The 15150-nt window shown below is 42.7% G+C and overlaps 1 protein-coding gene across 1 annotated transcript in view; it reads right to left on the minus strand.

The window, feature by feature from the left end:
- The window catches only part of myh11a (myosin, heavy chain 11a, smooth muscle), a 45144-nt gene that overhangs the window by 3201 nt on the left and 26793 nt on the right, over positions 1-15150 (minus strand). The window contains exons 19-41 of the mRNA XM_080722258.1: positions 13255-13324; positions 12966-13126; positions 12752-12860; positions 12466-12597; positions 12035-12241; positions 11418-11555; positions 10923-11046; positions 10585-10756; positions 10257-10469; positions 9807-9951; positions 8796-9002; positions 8435-8539; positions 7879-8031; positions 6968-7216; positions 6468-6680; positions 6071-6283; positions 5029-5190; positions 4434-4562; positions 3805-3893; positions 3296-3419; positions 2045-2253; positions 1536-1644; positions 475-647 (exon numbers count right to left, since the gene is read on the minus strand). Of these exons, the coding sequence (XP_080578384.1) occupies positions 475-647; positions 1536-1644; positions 2045-2253; positions 3296-3419; positions 3805-3893; positions 4434-4562; positions 5029-5190; positions 6071-6283; positions 6468-6680; positions 6968-7216; positions 7879-8031; positions 8435-8539; positions 8796-9002; positions 9807-9951; positions 10257-10469; positions 10585-10756; positions 10923-11046; positions 11418-11555; positions 12035-12241; positions 12466-12597; positions 12752-12860; positions 12966-13126; positions 13255-13324 (3606 nt within the window). The remainder of the gene's footprint in view (positions 1-474; positions 648-1535; positions 1645-2044; positions 2254-3295; positions 3420-3804; positions 3894-4433; positions 4563-5028; positions 5191-6070; positions 6284-6467; positions 6681-6967; positions 7217-7878; positions 8032-8434; positions 8540-8795; positions 9003-9806; positions 9952-10256; positions 10470-10584; positions 10757-10922; positions 11047-11417; positions 11556-12034; positions 12242-12465; positions 12598-12751; positions 12861-12965; positions 13127-13254; positions 13325-15150) is intronic.

Raw genomic sequence — 15150 nt, forward strand, 5'->3', positions numbered from 1 at the left:
TTTTTACTATTGCCCCATATTTTGACCAGTGGGTGTTGCAACATGATTCTGCCTGAAGACAAAACATGATTCATCATATATGTTTTTAGACAAGTGAGGGCTGAGTAGCGGCCCAAACTTTTAGCATATTGTAATTTGTATACCGTTATGTCTGTTGCCTTTGACAGAGATTTGTTTGTGCATTAGACAGCGTCTCTGCCCAATACACCATGATGAATGCTGTGAATCCGAACAGAATCACACAGAGAAACGTCATCCTTTGTCCCTGTGAGTTACCCACCCTGGCCACAATAGGACTTCAGGTTGGTTCTAGCGGAATTGACGGAAGTGCTGTGTTTAACGGAAGTTACGTCATGCGCTGTAGTCCTCCGTTGAAATTCTCACGGCGGAAGTTGAACAGTCTCTGCCTGATATTGTCACCGGGCTTTTCTCTTCGCAGATGAGTAAGCCTGGCTACGCGAGGCTATGAGTTACCTGAGTTTGCTCTTGAGAGTGTTGACCTCGCGGCTCATGGCATCGCTGGCCTCCGTGGCCTCATCCAGTTCACGCTGCAGCTTCCTGCGGGCGGCGGTGGCTCTCTGGGACTCCTCCTCCGACTCCTCCAGCTGACGCTTCAACTGTTTCATGCGAACATTGGCCTTGTCCGCCTGGGGAAGGATGGACGTTATGACGTGAGAATGATGACAATACATCATTGGTCTTCAACGTTTTCAGGCCAAGGACCCCTTAGTTGAGAGAGAGATGAAGCAGGGCCCCCCACAAACTTTTCGTAGATTCCATATAGTTTCAACAATCTACGATCTACAAGCTCACAACGCCTCGCAGTGCGAGGCATTGTGAGCTTGTAGACCGGCTATTTTTGGCTAAAGTTCTTTGAATATGGAAACTAGGGTTCAAGTGGTTCATATATAAAAGGAGAAATAAAGTTTCTATCACACAAAGATTTAGATGACCCCCTGTTGAATACCCTTGCAATACATAGGAACAGGGTTCAATTGGTAAAAGGAAAACATTTCTAATTAAATTGCTGAATTGTGATATTATTAAACATGAATGTCAAACACATCAGACAGTCTACATTTCATGCCAGACCAGAAGCAGGGATAAAACAGAACAGCATAGACATTCAATGGATTCCCCATCCGTCCCAGCAAATAGAACACTGCAGAAGAAGTTATGTATAATATACATATACCGGTATATATATATTAGTATATTGTCACTGTCTGGCCAAAACCTCTTAACTCAATTGTTTAGGTTTTTTTCCGCATAAATCAGGGCTATTGAACACCCTTTACGTCTGTGTGTTCACTGTGTTGGTTAAAATAATATTGAACCAATGAAAAGTAGTAAAAAGCCCTTCGGTCAAAACCTCTTAACTCCACTTGAGCTCATTTTGCTGAAAATGAACATTTTGGTTTCAGTCCGACAGCAGAGAACGACAAGTCCTGTCCTATGGACACTTTCTGCCATAGCTTTTTTTAACCAGGACTTTGTCCTGGTGAGAATAGCCTGGGAACAAGGTTAACTCCTACCTGATCCTTGTACTGTTCAGATTGTTTCCGCTCATCTTCCACTTGGATGATCAAGTCCTTCAGCTTCTTGTCCTTCTGACGAATACCCTTGGCAGCTTGTTGCTTCTCCCTGTTTCAAAAGAGATAGGGAAATGATGAAAGATAGTGACTTTATTATTATTTGTGCATTTGTAGGTGAGCATAGTAAGGAAGTCGAGTCAGGAGATAATATAATGAATATTCACGTATTTCCATGATTTAAAGAGACTTGTGTTCTATTTGATGACATAAACTTTAAACATATTATCTTGACTATGGATTTACAAATGAACCACTTAAGTCCTAAATACAGTTTTTCTGTGTCTACAAGCTCACAACACAGATTATTGATCTGTTATTTTCACTATTTTAGAAAATTATGACATTTCGTTTTTCACACTTTCACCTTGCCCAAAACAGGGATGGACATTGACATTTCTACTGTTAGAAGCGCTGCCTCCTAAACATCCTTTTGTATTAGAATCATCAACCTGTTCTCCTGTTCGAGCTGTTCCTCGAGCTGAGCCACCTTGGCCTCCAGTGCAGAGATGGAAGACTTGAACTTGGACTTGACTTGGTTCTCCATCTCTTGGAGTTTGGCCTTCAGCTCCTTGTTCTGCCGCTCCATCTGCTGCCGGGCACTGTCATTCTTCTGGGATGTGCTGCGCTCTGTCTGCAGCTCAGCGTTCAGCTGGTCCACCTGAGGAACACGTACACCACGTGAAAGAAAACAGGAGAACACACAGGAGATGAGAAATTGTCTTAAAGGACAACTTTAGTTTTTTACAACCAGGGTTCATATTTTAGATTGTAATTAAAGAATATAAAAGATGAGTGTTAAAATGATTTCATTTACTTCTTTCTATTGTTTTAGAGATTCTTATTTCAGTGGCTGGGGGCATGCGTACAAGTGGCTAAATATGCCATTTTACACAGAATAAGCCCATTCCCAAGATACAACGCAACCTTTCATGGTTGGATGTGACTTATGGGGGCTAGAAGTGTTACTGTAAATAGCAATAAAGAAACTGCTGGCTTATTGTGTATAAAAATACATATTTAGCCACTTGTACGCATGCCCCCATGCGTACGCATGCCCCAAATTTTAGCACGGTAAACGCGATAAAACAATAGAACGAAGCAAATGAAAACATTTTAACACTCACTTTTTCTTTTCTCTAATTACAATCTAAAATATGAACCCTTGTTGTAAAAAAACAAAGTTGTCCTTTAATAGAGAACACCGCCACGGTGAGAGATTTGAAGGACAGATGATAGGGCTGTCAAAATTATTACATAATCGTCTAATCGCAATTATTTGACATAATCGCAGTTATTTGACATAATCGCAGTTATTTTGTCATAATCGTGAATGTTGAAAAATGTTCATACATTTTCAGAAATAGTGGAAATAGCAGATCTACAAGCTCACAACGCGTCGCATCGCGACACGTTGTGAGCTTGTAGATCGGCTATTTCCACTATCAATGTTATTTTTTAAGTAGTAAGTTGTCAAATATGTCAGTAATCTATTTGTGTATTTAGGTTATGTGTCATATCTGACATGTGCATCTTCAAAGCCTAAAAAACAAACAGAAATGTAATTATCAACAAAAACACAATTAAATCGTTAATCGCAATTACTTGAGTGACAATTAATGGTCATGTAAAATGTCATATCGGGACAGCCCTAACAGATGATTTAGGCTCTGAAGGCACGTATGAGTCAGTGAGCTTGCTACCTGCTGTGAGCTCTTCCTCAGCCTGTCGTTTATGATCTCCGTGTTACTCTGTTCCTCCTCCAGCTCCTCCTCCAGCTGAGAGATCTTAGCCTCCAGACGACGCTTCTCATCTGCCAAGGCGGACCTGCATCCCAGGAAAGCAGCCTTAATATATATATTTAAACATGAGCAAATGCATCTCCATCCTGTCATATGGACACCGATTCAACATTTGAATTGGATTGACCAACCTCACCACCACTTACAGGTGACAGCGGTGTACACACCATACATTCTACAACCAATGTTTGGCCACAGGCGCTAATCGACGTCCTGGCGTTAGCTTGTTGTGTGTGCCTACCTTTACACTGTGTGCAGCCATAACAACAATAATACATACAAGCAAGCTGAAGCAGTATTAGCAGTAAAACAGTTCAACTTCATTAGCCAAATTATGAAATATTTACAAAATACCTAGAACATGGTAAATTCACAGCCGCCACCACCAGCAGCACGAGATTCCTACTCACTTTCCAGATGCATTGCTTGCTAATTCATCAGCCAGCTCATCTCTCTCTGCCTCGGCCTGCTTGCGTGCCCTCTCAGCTGCAGCCATGTCCTACAGATTAAACATATGTCGATCAACTCCCATTTTGTGATGCACATAATAGGGCATTCACGAATAGTGATTTTTAGTATTTGAATTATTCAACCTCAAAGTATTCGAATAGTTGTATATTCGACAGGACTAGCCTAACTGTCAAATATTAAGTGAGCAAGAGGCGATCTATATGCTCACAACGCCTCGCAATTTTCACAATATTTATCTGCGGAACAGAGTCACATTAATTGTAATACCTACAATTCCAAGTGCTTGTCAGGGTGGGGGTCCCCAGTTCAAATATGTTTATTTTGGGGGTCACGGCCTAAAAAGGTTTGAGAAGCCCTGGGGCATTGACAACTCATTCTTATGATTTCCTATCTAGCCAAGCTTTATAAACTATATATTTTCTAAAGAAAAAAAAAGAAAAAAAGAAAATAAGTGAATATTCAACTATGGTGAACAACGTCGAATAGTGACTTTGATATTCGAATATTCGAATATTTGGTGAATGCCCTAGCACGTAATGTGTTTATTCTCAATATGCCGCCGTGTTACCTCCTGCAGCTGCATCAGTTCAGCCTCCAGGCTCTTGGCCTTCCTCTCGCTCTCCTTGGCCGTAGCCAGCACCTCCTCCCTGGCAGCATGGGAATCATCCAGATCTCTCTGGTAGTCCTTCATCTGGGCCTGATGACACAGAGGGAGTGCAGGGTTATTATAGCTGATCCAAAAGTAACAAAATAACGAAAAGCAGAATTGAATATAATATTTTAGTTAACTGAAATCAAAAGAAAAAAAACAGACAACTAACCGATGAGAAGAAACTGAAACTGTACTGTGATTACAAAACGAAGCTCACTTGTAGATCTGCAATTTTGGCAAATGTAATGTTCAATCTTGCCCATGACTAATCCATACAACCATTAAAAAACTAAATGAACACTAAACCTAATAAAAACTAAAACCAAGCCTTTACAAAAATAAAAATGAATTTGAAAAACGAATCAAAACTAAACTTGAGAAAGCAACAAGGAAGCAAAGTGAAGCAAACAGAACGTAAAATAATTCATAAAAGCATTATGTATTCATTCGTATTTAAATGTTTACTTGCCAGCTGATAGCTGTTCTACCAATGACGGTCAGTCCTTGTTACCTGGAGCTTGCGGAGCTGCTTGATGGCCTCCTCTCGTCCCTTATTGGCTGTCTCAATCTGTCCCTCCAGGTCCTTCATGTCACCCTCTAGCTTCTTCTTGGCTGCTGCTGCACTGGCTCTCTGCTTACGCTCATCCTCCAGCTCTGTCTCCAACTCGCGCACCTGGCGTTAACATGCACAACAACATACAATACAATCAATAGTCTTTATTAGGGATGGGTATCGTTCACCTTTGAATCGATATGATACCTTTTTCGATACCTGGGAATCGATACGATACCATTTTCGATACTTTTTATTTAAAGGAGCTATAGTCAACTTTTTCATTGTAGGTGTACATCCTAGTCTACAGACTAGGATGTAAACAAAGTACGGGCCCTGTAAATGTAAACAAAGGGCCAAAATGATTATTTTATCATTATTTTACGCTTTTTGTGGTCATTTTTTAATTGAAACACATATATGAAGCTTATTTTTTTATAAAATATTTTCGAAACATTATTTTTATTTTAGCATCCGTTTTTCAAGAAAAAGTTGACTATAGCTCCTTTAAGTTTAACTGCTCTACCGCAGAGGTGATGATGATGATCACACAGTGTGGCGGAGCGGAGAGTATAGACGTTGGATAATCATCATAATAATAAACATTATAGGCTATTGTCGGCTATTTTCCACACTAACGAGTGTAGCCTACTAAAGCAGTCATTAAACTCTCAGTAGCCCAACTGTTACAGATGCGACCGGCCAGGGGTGTGTTCCAGAGTATCGAAACGAGGTATCGTTCGTTTTTACATGAACCGATACCCGATAGTATCGACGTCATGCAATCGATACCATTAAAAGTATCGCAGACGATACCCATCCCTAGTCTTTATGTCCAGTAATGGACAGATCAGATGATCCACATTTCAGGGAATAGAGATGATTTGATAGTTTTTGCTGTATTTAGAAAAAGCAATAAAGGGCAGAGAGGCGAGATGATAGCAACAGTTGTGTTGCAACTTGCACCCGAGGTAATAATAAGCTACCATTCATTCTCTACCTGCTTGACAAGTTGCCTCTTCTTCTCCTCTCCCATCTCGTCTCGACCCTGTAGGTCTCTCTCAAACTGGGCCTTGAGGGCTTGCATGTTGACCTCCAGACGTAGCTTGCCGTCCTCGGCTGCCTGGAGCTCATCCTCTAGCTCCTCCAGCTGGGTCTTCATCTCATCAACCTGGGCCTCCAGGCTTCGCTTGGACTTCTCCAGCTCATGGACCTGGAATGGAATGAACCGGGATGAAGGGGTTAACGTTGCTGGAATAGAGGCTTTAATTAACGATGGCCTCCCTTCAGCACAAGACTTAGAGCTTGCAAATACTGAAAATAAATTATAATTCAAGCAACGTTTCATACAATATAAAAATACACAAAATAAAGAAAAGAGAGGAGTTCAAACTCACACTCTTGCCCACGTCATCCTTAGAGCTGACCAGGTCCTCCATCTCAGTCCTCAGGGCCTTGTTGGCTCTCTCCAGCTCCTCTCTAGCGTCTTGGGCCTCCTCTAGAGCCCTAGCCAGGGAAAGGGCCTTGGTCTCCTTCTCTCTGGCCTCGGCCTCGGCACGGTCTCTCTCATCTGCATATTTACTGGAAATACTCTTCTCTTCAGCCAGCATCTGGAGGAGACGGGGAACAGGGAGTCATGCATGAATGATGTGTTGTTATGGTTAGAGTAAACCAGTGTTTCTCAAACTTTCAAATTTCAAGGTCTTCCCTTAACTCTGACAGGGTACAAATGGAACCAAATGGACCCGTAAGGGTTCATTTGGTTCCATTTGTACACTGTCAGAGTTACAGACTTGTATGGGTCAATTTAGACTCCCATAAAGGAACCCACGGAGTCCTTGGAATCCACTTTGAGAAACACACTGGTGTAAACCATTTTGGGACAGACATAATCTACCTGGTCAAACTTCTTCTGCTTCTTCTCTAGGTTGGACACATTCTGCCTCTGGTTGTCCAGGTCCATCAAGATGTCCTCTAGCTCCTGCTGCAGCCGGTTCTTTGTCTTCTCCAGCTTGTCGTAGGCGGAGGCCTTCTCCTCGAATTGAGTGTTGGCTGCCTCCAAATCCCTCTGCAGGCGCTTCTTGTTCTCTTCCAGTAGCTCAACATTACCTGATAGTTCCTCCATCTTCTTCTTATGATCTGACAGCTGTGCACAGAACATGGATTCAATACACAAGGCACAAAGGCAAGTGACACTTGTCCTTAGCTAAACTGAAAGTAATTCTGAGACATATTAGTGTGGTTGCCCCTGCAGGTCAACCAGACTATAGTACTTGATCGACTTTATTCCATCCATCTTCCATCCCCTCCTAGATAAACTTTATTTTGCCACGCTACTCCTCCCAGTTTTGGTGGCACGCATATTGCGCCATATCTCAAATCGACCGGCTTCATCGGGAGTCGTTTCCTTGCATTTTCCTAAGAGATACACTATATCATTGTATTTGTTAATACATTTTCTCCATTAACTTTGATAACAAATTAAACCTTTCCCAAATAGGCCTATGGAGATGACTGACACCATAGATGTCTGACATCATAGACCACATGAGACTGATACAGTATGTCCATACATGGGCATTCCAAGATATGGGCTTAATCAATATTAAGCCCATGACATCATGGATCTCCATATATGGGCATGAAAGGGACGGAATGGTTAGCACCATTCAAATAGGAACAAGGACTGACAGATACAGAGTGTGACTCGCCTCAAGGCAACCACACTTGCAATTTCCAATTGCAACTTTCTAGTTTGTTGTTGTTGTGAAAGGTCATTAACATGTGGATGATCCATTCAGCCCTGACCTGGATGGTGAGGGTGGATACGTGTCTCTCCACATTCCTCTTGGCCTCTGTCTCCTCATCCAGCTGCTCCTGCAGGCTGTTCTTGTCATCCTCTGCTTGACGCAGTTTGGTGGACAACTGCAGCTTCTGACGTGTCTCCTCAGCCAGCAGCTCCTATTGCAGAGCACAAAGTCACGGATCAATCAGTACTTTAACACAGTGGTTCTCAACCTTTTCAAGCTGTGACCCCCAAAATAGTATTTGACAATTTGTCCAATGTTTATTTTGACATTTTAGAGGTATTAAAAAGTCCTTAAAGTGTCACTTTAGAAATGTGTAGATACCCTCTATACACTTAAACCTTATGTTGGTTTGTTTACTATTGAGAGAGAAAACAATGTTTCACATTAAGCCAATCATCTGGGGACCCCCCAAAATAATTTGGGGACCCCTCTGGGGGTCCCAACCCACAGGTTGAGAACCACTGCTATAACACACTGTCACGCAGCAAGTCCTAGTAAGCGTAGCGAATCAGATGTCCGCGTCCAGTCGTCCACCACCAATTTGCTTCCATTACCTGTCCGTCTTGCACTTGGGAGGTCAGGCAGGCCAGGTCCTTGCTGAATTTAACGTTCTTAACCTCTGCTTCGTTCAGAAGGTTTGTGACGCTCTCCAGTTCAATCTGCATGGAGGTAAACATGAAGATTATTGTTCTTCTGAGCTTGTAGATCTGCTATTTTTGTTTGTGAAAGTGGTTAAGTGCGTCTTGGGTTTTCTAAATATTTAAACAATGAAAAAAGAAGTGTTTGTTACTAATGATAACTACATTGGATTAATTGGAACACAGGTTCTTTTTTCCATTTCCTGAAAAGCAATGATTTTTGGACATAAAAGGTTTCAACTCGACAGTGACGATATGACGACTGACTGATACTCACAGTGATCTTTGAGCAGCGCTCTCCCAGCTCTGCCTTTTGCTTCTCGCTGTCAGTGAAGCGTGCCGTCAAGTCGTTCAGCTGACCTTCCACCTTCTTCCGCTTGTTCTCCACGTCTTGCTTCGACTGATTCAACGAGCGCACCTCTATTGTGAGCTCCGATGTCTCCTTCTCCAGTGCTTGTTTGGCCTTCTCCAGGTTCGTCTTCACCTGAGGAGGTTAGGGTTAAGAAAGTGACATCAAGGCCATATATTGTTTGTTTTGTTTTTAATGATTGAAAACTACAGACTGAGATGACACTTGGCAAGTTGTAAAGAATATTCAAAAGGGCTCTTATGTCATGTCAATTTCGAAGTGAAAATAAAGAATATCTTAAAGTAAAAGCATACAATGTTGGTATTGAATATTATTATCTATTAGAAAATGAAATCAGAGCAGTTATTTGTGTGCGTATTATCAATTAAATAAATTAGGTTGTCAATGTGCATGCGACCACAACAACACCTTCCCGCGACCCCACTTTGGCTCGCAATCCATAGTTTGAGAACCACTGCCTTAGGCGATTCCCATCCCATCTCCCTGATCCGGGGAGAGATCTCAGCATAGACAAGGTAGACATCTTTGGCTAGAGGGCGTATGCATTGAGCAACTAAGGGAATCTTCATCGCTTCCGTGTTCATTGCTTCCGCGTGCGTCACACATAGGGAAGTCGGTAAGCCAATCAGAGGCAGGTGGGGGCTGGTCTTTACGTATGCAGCCTGTAAGAACAGCGCAACGGAACTGGCTCTGTTGAATTGAATTGTGGTCCTTGGATAAGTCCCGGAAAAGACACGCTGTGATTGGCCAGTAGTCACTTTGACTGACAGCTTTCCCTTAGTTTTTCCAGGAAGTCCGGACAAGAACTTTTGCACATCGCTCCAATTAACTGCAGAGGCGAACGAGGCATCTAGCTCTTTATATCTGTGGATCTCAGTGAGATCCTGTGATAGTGATGTGGAACGGTGGGAAACCTACTCGTTTGGACTGCTCCAGCTGGTCTGTGAGCTCCTCTACAGCCTGGGTGTGTTTCTGTCTCATCTCCTGGACCTGGGCCTCATGGGTCCGGTTCTCCTCGTCCATGGCTCGCTTCAAAATGGTCACTTCCTGCTCTCGCTTGGCTCTGAATTCAGGGAGGAAAGGGTAGATGGGTTGTCGTTGTTGTTGAATCAGGTAAAAACAAAGAGATCTTTTATGTATTTTTCTTCACACCTTCTAAATCATGCACAAACATTCAGGAGAACACTTGGAAGCTGTAGCATTGACCCTTGCATTCTTGTTTGTTATGGAGAGTGCAATCATTGTGATCTGATCTCAATGAGATCACAATGATTGATCTAAATGAATATGCGTGCTAACATATAATCATCAACACAGATATAAAAGGTTTTTGAATGAGAAATATGTCTTCAGTCTTTCTCAACAAACCTCAGCTCCTGCTGGGTGGCAGTGCTGTCCAGGGTGTCTTCCAGCTCAGACTTGAGGGCCTCCAACTCCTCTCCCAGGTCCCTCTTGGTCTTCTCTGCTTTGTTCCTGGCCACCCGCTCAGACTCCAGGTCTTCCTGCAGGTCTGAGATGTGTCCCTCCAGCTCCCTGATCTTCTTCAGGGCATTGTTCTTCTGAGCCATCTCGTCCTCTAGCCTTGAGAGGAGAAGAGCGGATGGATGCTGATGAGTTGCTTATTTGTGCGATGGTGTATAGGAGGGGTTGTCCTTCAGATAAAACCAAACAATGTTAACATTGTTACGTGGCTCACCTGGCCAGAGCATTCTGTAGCTCCTCTTCCTTCTTGGCAAGCTGTGCTTTGAGTTCAGCGATCTGAGCCAGCAGGTCAGCGATCTGCTCCTGGAGGTCATTAGACTCCGCCTCCAACTTGCGCTTAGCCTTGTCCAATTCCTGCCGACCCTTCTCCTCCTTCTTCAGGCGGACTGTAAGGTACGGCATGCAGTCAGACATATATCAGGACAAACAAAGCTAAACTTAAAACTACTTAATGAGGAATATTTGGGGAATATTTCTGGACCAAGGGCGTTGATACTGTCAGGAGATTTCTGAGCTCATTTGGCACATTGTGGAGGAATGAAAGGCAGTTACCCTCCAGTTCAGAGATCATGGACTCGTGTTTATTCTTCAGCTTTGTTAGGTTCTTGGATTTCTCCTCTTCCTCGGCCAGATTTGAGCTGAAGTCTGCAATCCTCTCTTCCATCAGTTTTCTCTCCTGCAGATAGAAAACAAAAAGAAAAGACTCCAGGTTCTTCACTTGTGAGGATACCAAGTGTGCCTCTGCAGGGCCTGCAGACATTAAGGGCAGGTGCCCCAATATACCAATTCTACCTATCCACCCAAACATACAGAATAAAACAGATTTAGCGTATTAATTAGCCCCCATCGATCGCCTTTGATTCTCGCTAAATTCAGAATTATAGGGAGGGGAAACAAAACTACCTAGCCTTTGTACTGACTGAGAGCAACTGTGGTTCGGCAAGAGAAATATAAAAGAGAGAAATTATGTAGACATAAAAAGGGCACCTTCTCCTATGAAGGTAATCGGGCAGTGAGGATGATGTTACGTATGATCTAATCACTGACCTTCTGCAGCTTGTTGTTCTGGTCCTCCATCACTAGAACGTCATCCTCCAGCTTCTTGATCTTGCCCTCACAGGTGACCTTCTCCAGCTGCAGCTTCTGACGAGCGTCCTCCTCCTCCTCCAAGTGTTCCTCCAAATCCTAAGTAGAAGACCAGACCCAATTATTTGTTTTGTCTTAGGCATGATCGCAATCGCGAAATTGCATGTTTAGCCCCATAACAAACACATCTTTCAAAATGGCAGCCATGTTTGTTTGTTTTGTTTGACTTTGAAGGCTTCTATCTCATGAATGCCTGAACGGATTTGAAAGCTGTGAAAAAGTACAACACATATGGTGCATGATCTAGGCATGGGTGTGCACGATCCGTGCACTAAAAATTGATCCGTGCAGTGAGGAACGTGGCAGTGAGGAACTCTGGGGCCATTTTGAAAAAGCAGTGTCAATTTAGTCCTTATGGATTCCCCATGCATAATGCTTCACTACCAACCCCATATTATCCTGAGGAGGGCTTACACAACCACATGGCTCCTTTGTTTTAACCCGGGAGCGCAGAACATCGTGGTCCACAGTTCACCAAACCCAAACTAAAACCTTCACACCATCAATACAGCCCGAACCTGCATCTGCTGTTGCATCTTCTTCTTGTCCACCAGCAGGGCCTGAGCACGGTCTTCCTCTTCCTCCAGCCTGGCTTCCATCTCATGGAGGATCTCCTCCAGCTCCTGCTTCTTTGATGAGAGGCGAACCCTCATCTCCTCGGCCTCAGCGTACAGCTCCGTCTCAGCCTGCAGCTGCTCCTGCAGCGCAATCCTCTCCTCCAGAACCTGGCGGAGACAAAGAATATAAGATGTGTCTTCAACCAAGGAACCTTTGGAGCGCCGTGCATCACTACCATTTTAGTAGTAGAGTTCTACTTGGGCCTCACATACAATGAGATTGATCAATGGGTTGCTCTTACTCATACCAATATTCTCAAGTGAATTCAAAACAAAGGGCACAAAATGGCTACTAAAATGGCCTCAAATGTTATATCATTTAGAAGAATTACCGCTGTGTGTTTCAAGGTGATCTCCTTCAGCTCAGATTCGTACTTTATAGCAACTTCTTTGGCCGTCTTCAGTTCTTCCTCTTTAACACTCATTTCCTCTTCCTGGCGTGTGACTTGCAGAAGAGGCTTGACCTGTAGTCACGTAGAATGGACGACATTCATTTTTCAAAATGGATTAAAGCAATTTTGAATTTGTATCATGGTATGTTATTATTGTTACAATATTAATAAAAAATCTTAAAATATGAAATGTATCCGTATAAATATCAATGTCTAGGATCTTTACCTTTGTGAAGAGTCTCCACCACTGCCAGTTTCTGAGTTTGAGGTAGGCTGCACAGTTCCTCTGGATGACTTTCATGGCTGTCAGCTGCGCTTGCCTCTTAGCAAATGCCCTTTAAAAGATACCACAGTATAAGTAAACGTTTCTCATACATACATTACACTAAAACAAAACAGAAATTATATAAATGTATATATATGTTTGTATATATATTCACTTTCTGGCCAGGAAGCCTCTGGCCTGGGACTGGAAGGCAATGATGACCACAGTGATCTTCAGATCTCTCTCCTCCTCCAGCTGAGCCAGCACTCCTGTACGGAAGAAGATCTTGCTCTGGCCAATCCTGTATAGGTTGGGGTCCAGATCCAGATGCTTGATCTACAAACAGAAAGTAATTGTCATTTTGGTATGTGTTCCTTTGGAATATTAGTGCCTACACTGTGATCGGCACCACGTAACACAAAATGCCAAGCTCCATTATGCTGGGATTTGCAGAATCCATTTACCAGAAGGCAGCAGGCTTGTTTGCCATCCATGAAACCTTTGGGAATAGCACCCGAAGCCAGGATCTCATAGCTGTGAAGTGGGTAGAAAGAAAGAAAGACAGGCATGGTAAAACAAAAAAGGTGTTTTGGATGTCTTAATAATACTATGAAGGTAGAGCTCCACTGTACCTATCAAATAAAGGCAAAAGAATGTACCGGTATGTACTTTGTAGTAAAATAGTAAAAAAGTAGCTGCAGGTCCTGGAATAACCCAGATGTATCCTGTATCATCATGTTGTTATACCATTATCTGAACTATTTTATCACATTCATTCTGTTTAGTTTCCATTGTTATCGCTTTGCCAGAGACTATTTTTTAGCCCCTGTCCGTCCGACCGTGTGTCCTTGTGTGCGTGTTTTCCGGCACCATTGGACCGTTTGGCGAGAAACTGTGCACGCAAACTCCCTGGAGGCCAGGGCAGAATCTATGCCCCAAAATGTTCACATTGGCCTGTTGTATATTATATACACTCATTACATGAGTGGTGCTGGGCCTTACGTAACCAAAATATTACTTAATAAGCAACCTGCAAAGCCAGATATGAATGCCAACATATCATCCTCCTTCACCTCATCCTGGCTCTTCTCGCCTGCAGTCAACTCAAATACAACATGTATGCCGACGATAATCTGATCCTTTATTCTTACGCAATCTCTATCTATCTTAAAAAACAAGCTTTGGAATAGCTGTTCCTGAAGCACCATCTTGGCTGCTGTTGGTTTATGTTAAAGGAGTAGTTCACCCCCAAAATGACTTTTTTTCTTTTGATTACTCACAGCATGGAGACTTGAGTTCAATAATATTTTTTTTGTATTTGTCACATTCCTAAGACAAAAAAAGTATTATAGTTCCCGAATGCATTTGGATCCCCATCCAAAATCAAAGGGGGTACATTTATTGTAATCAAATTATTGTCTGAAATGTGACAAAAACTAAAACATATTATTGAACTCAAAAGTCATTCATATAAATTATGTGCCTCATTAGGCTATAACAGCACTTCCAAGTTATTGCTTGTCAGTTACTGTGAATAATTGCGCATACTTTTGAACATGTTTTTGTAGGCTCTGCTGCAGCCTAACAATTGTGATGTTTTGAATTAAAAAAGCTTACGATTTTGGCTATGAAAAACTAGGTTTGACTTGTTACATCATCATAAGCACACAAGCCAAACCTACAGTAATAGCCTGCTAAGTAGCCCAGCCAACTGGGGTACCGAATGTCTCTGTCCTTGGTGCTGAAAATGTCAAATCCTGCCCTCTCATTGGTTTTTGTTCCAATGCAAATATTGCAGGAGCTTGAACTTTGCCGCGGCTGTGAGCGGGAGCCGGGAGGTAAGAAATAATCTACGGGTGGGACAGGTTGAAACAATATTGCAGGGAACATGTGGTAATGGTCAGAACCCCAGCGGGAGTGGATGGGGCGTAATTTAGAACAGTGGTTCTCAACCTTTTCAGGCCGCGACCCTCAAAATAATGATATTTTAACTGGGGACCCCCCACCCTGACGAGCACTAAGAGTTTAGCCATTACATTTTGTATAACACGGTTCTATTGTGAAAATAGCATTTGGCCAATGTTTAATTGGGTTAAATTGTCACTTTAGAAATGTGCAGACACCCTCTATACACATAAACTTTATGTTGGTTTGTTTACTGTTGTGTGAGAAAACAATGTTGCACATTAAGTTAATCATCTGGGGACCCCTCAAAATAATGTGGTGACGCCCCCGGGGGTCCCGACCCACAGGTTGAGAACCACTGATTTAGAAAACAATCCTGTGCAGGGCTCTACTTGGAAGTTTCTATTACACGCTGTGCATCCAGCTGCCTTTGATTTGACAAGAGTGCAACCCAA

This window comes from Nannobrachium achirus (assembly GCF_963921795.1).
Source record: "Nannobrachium achirus genome assembly, chromosome: 3".
Classification (NCBI taxonomy): domain Eukaryota; kingdom Metazoa; phylum Chordata; class Actinopteri; order Myctophiformes; family Myctophidae; genus Nannobrachium; species Nannobrachium achirus.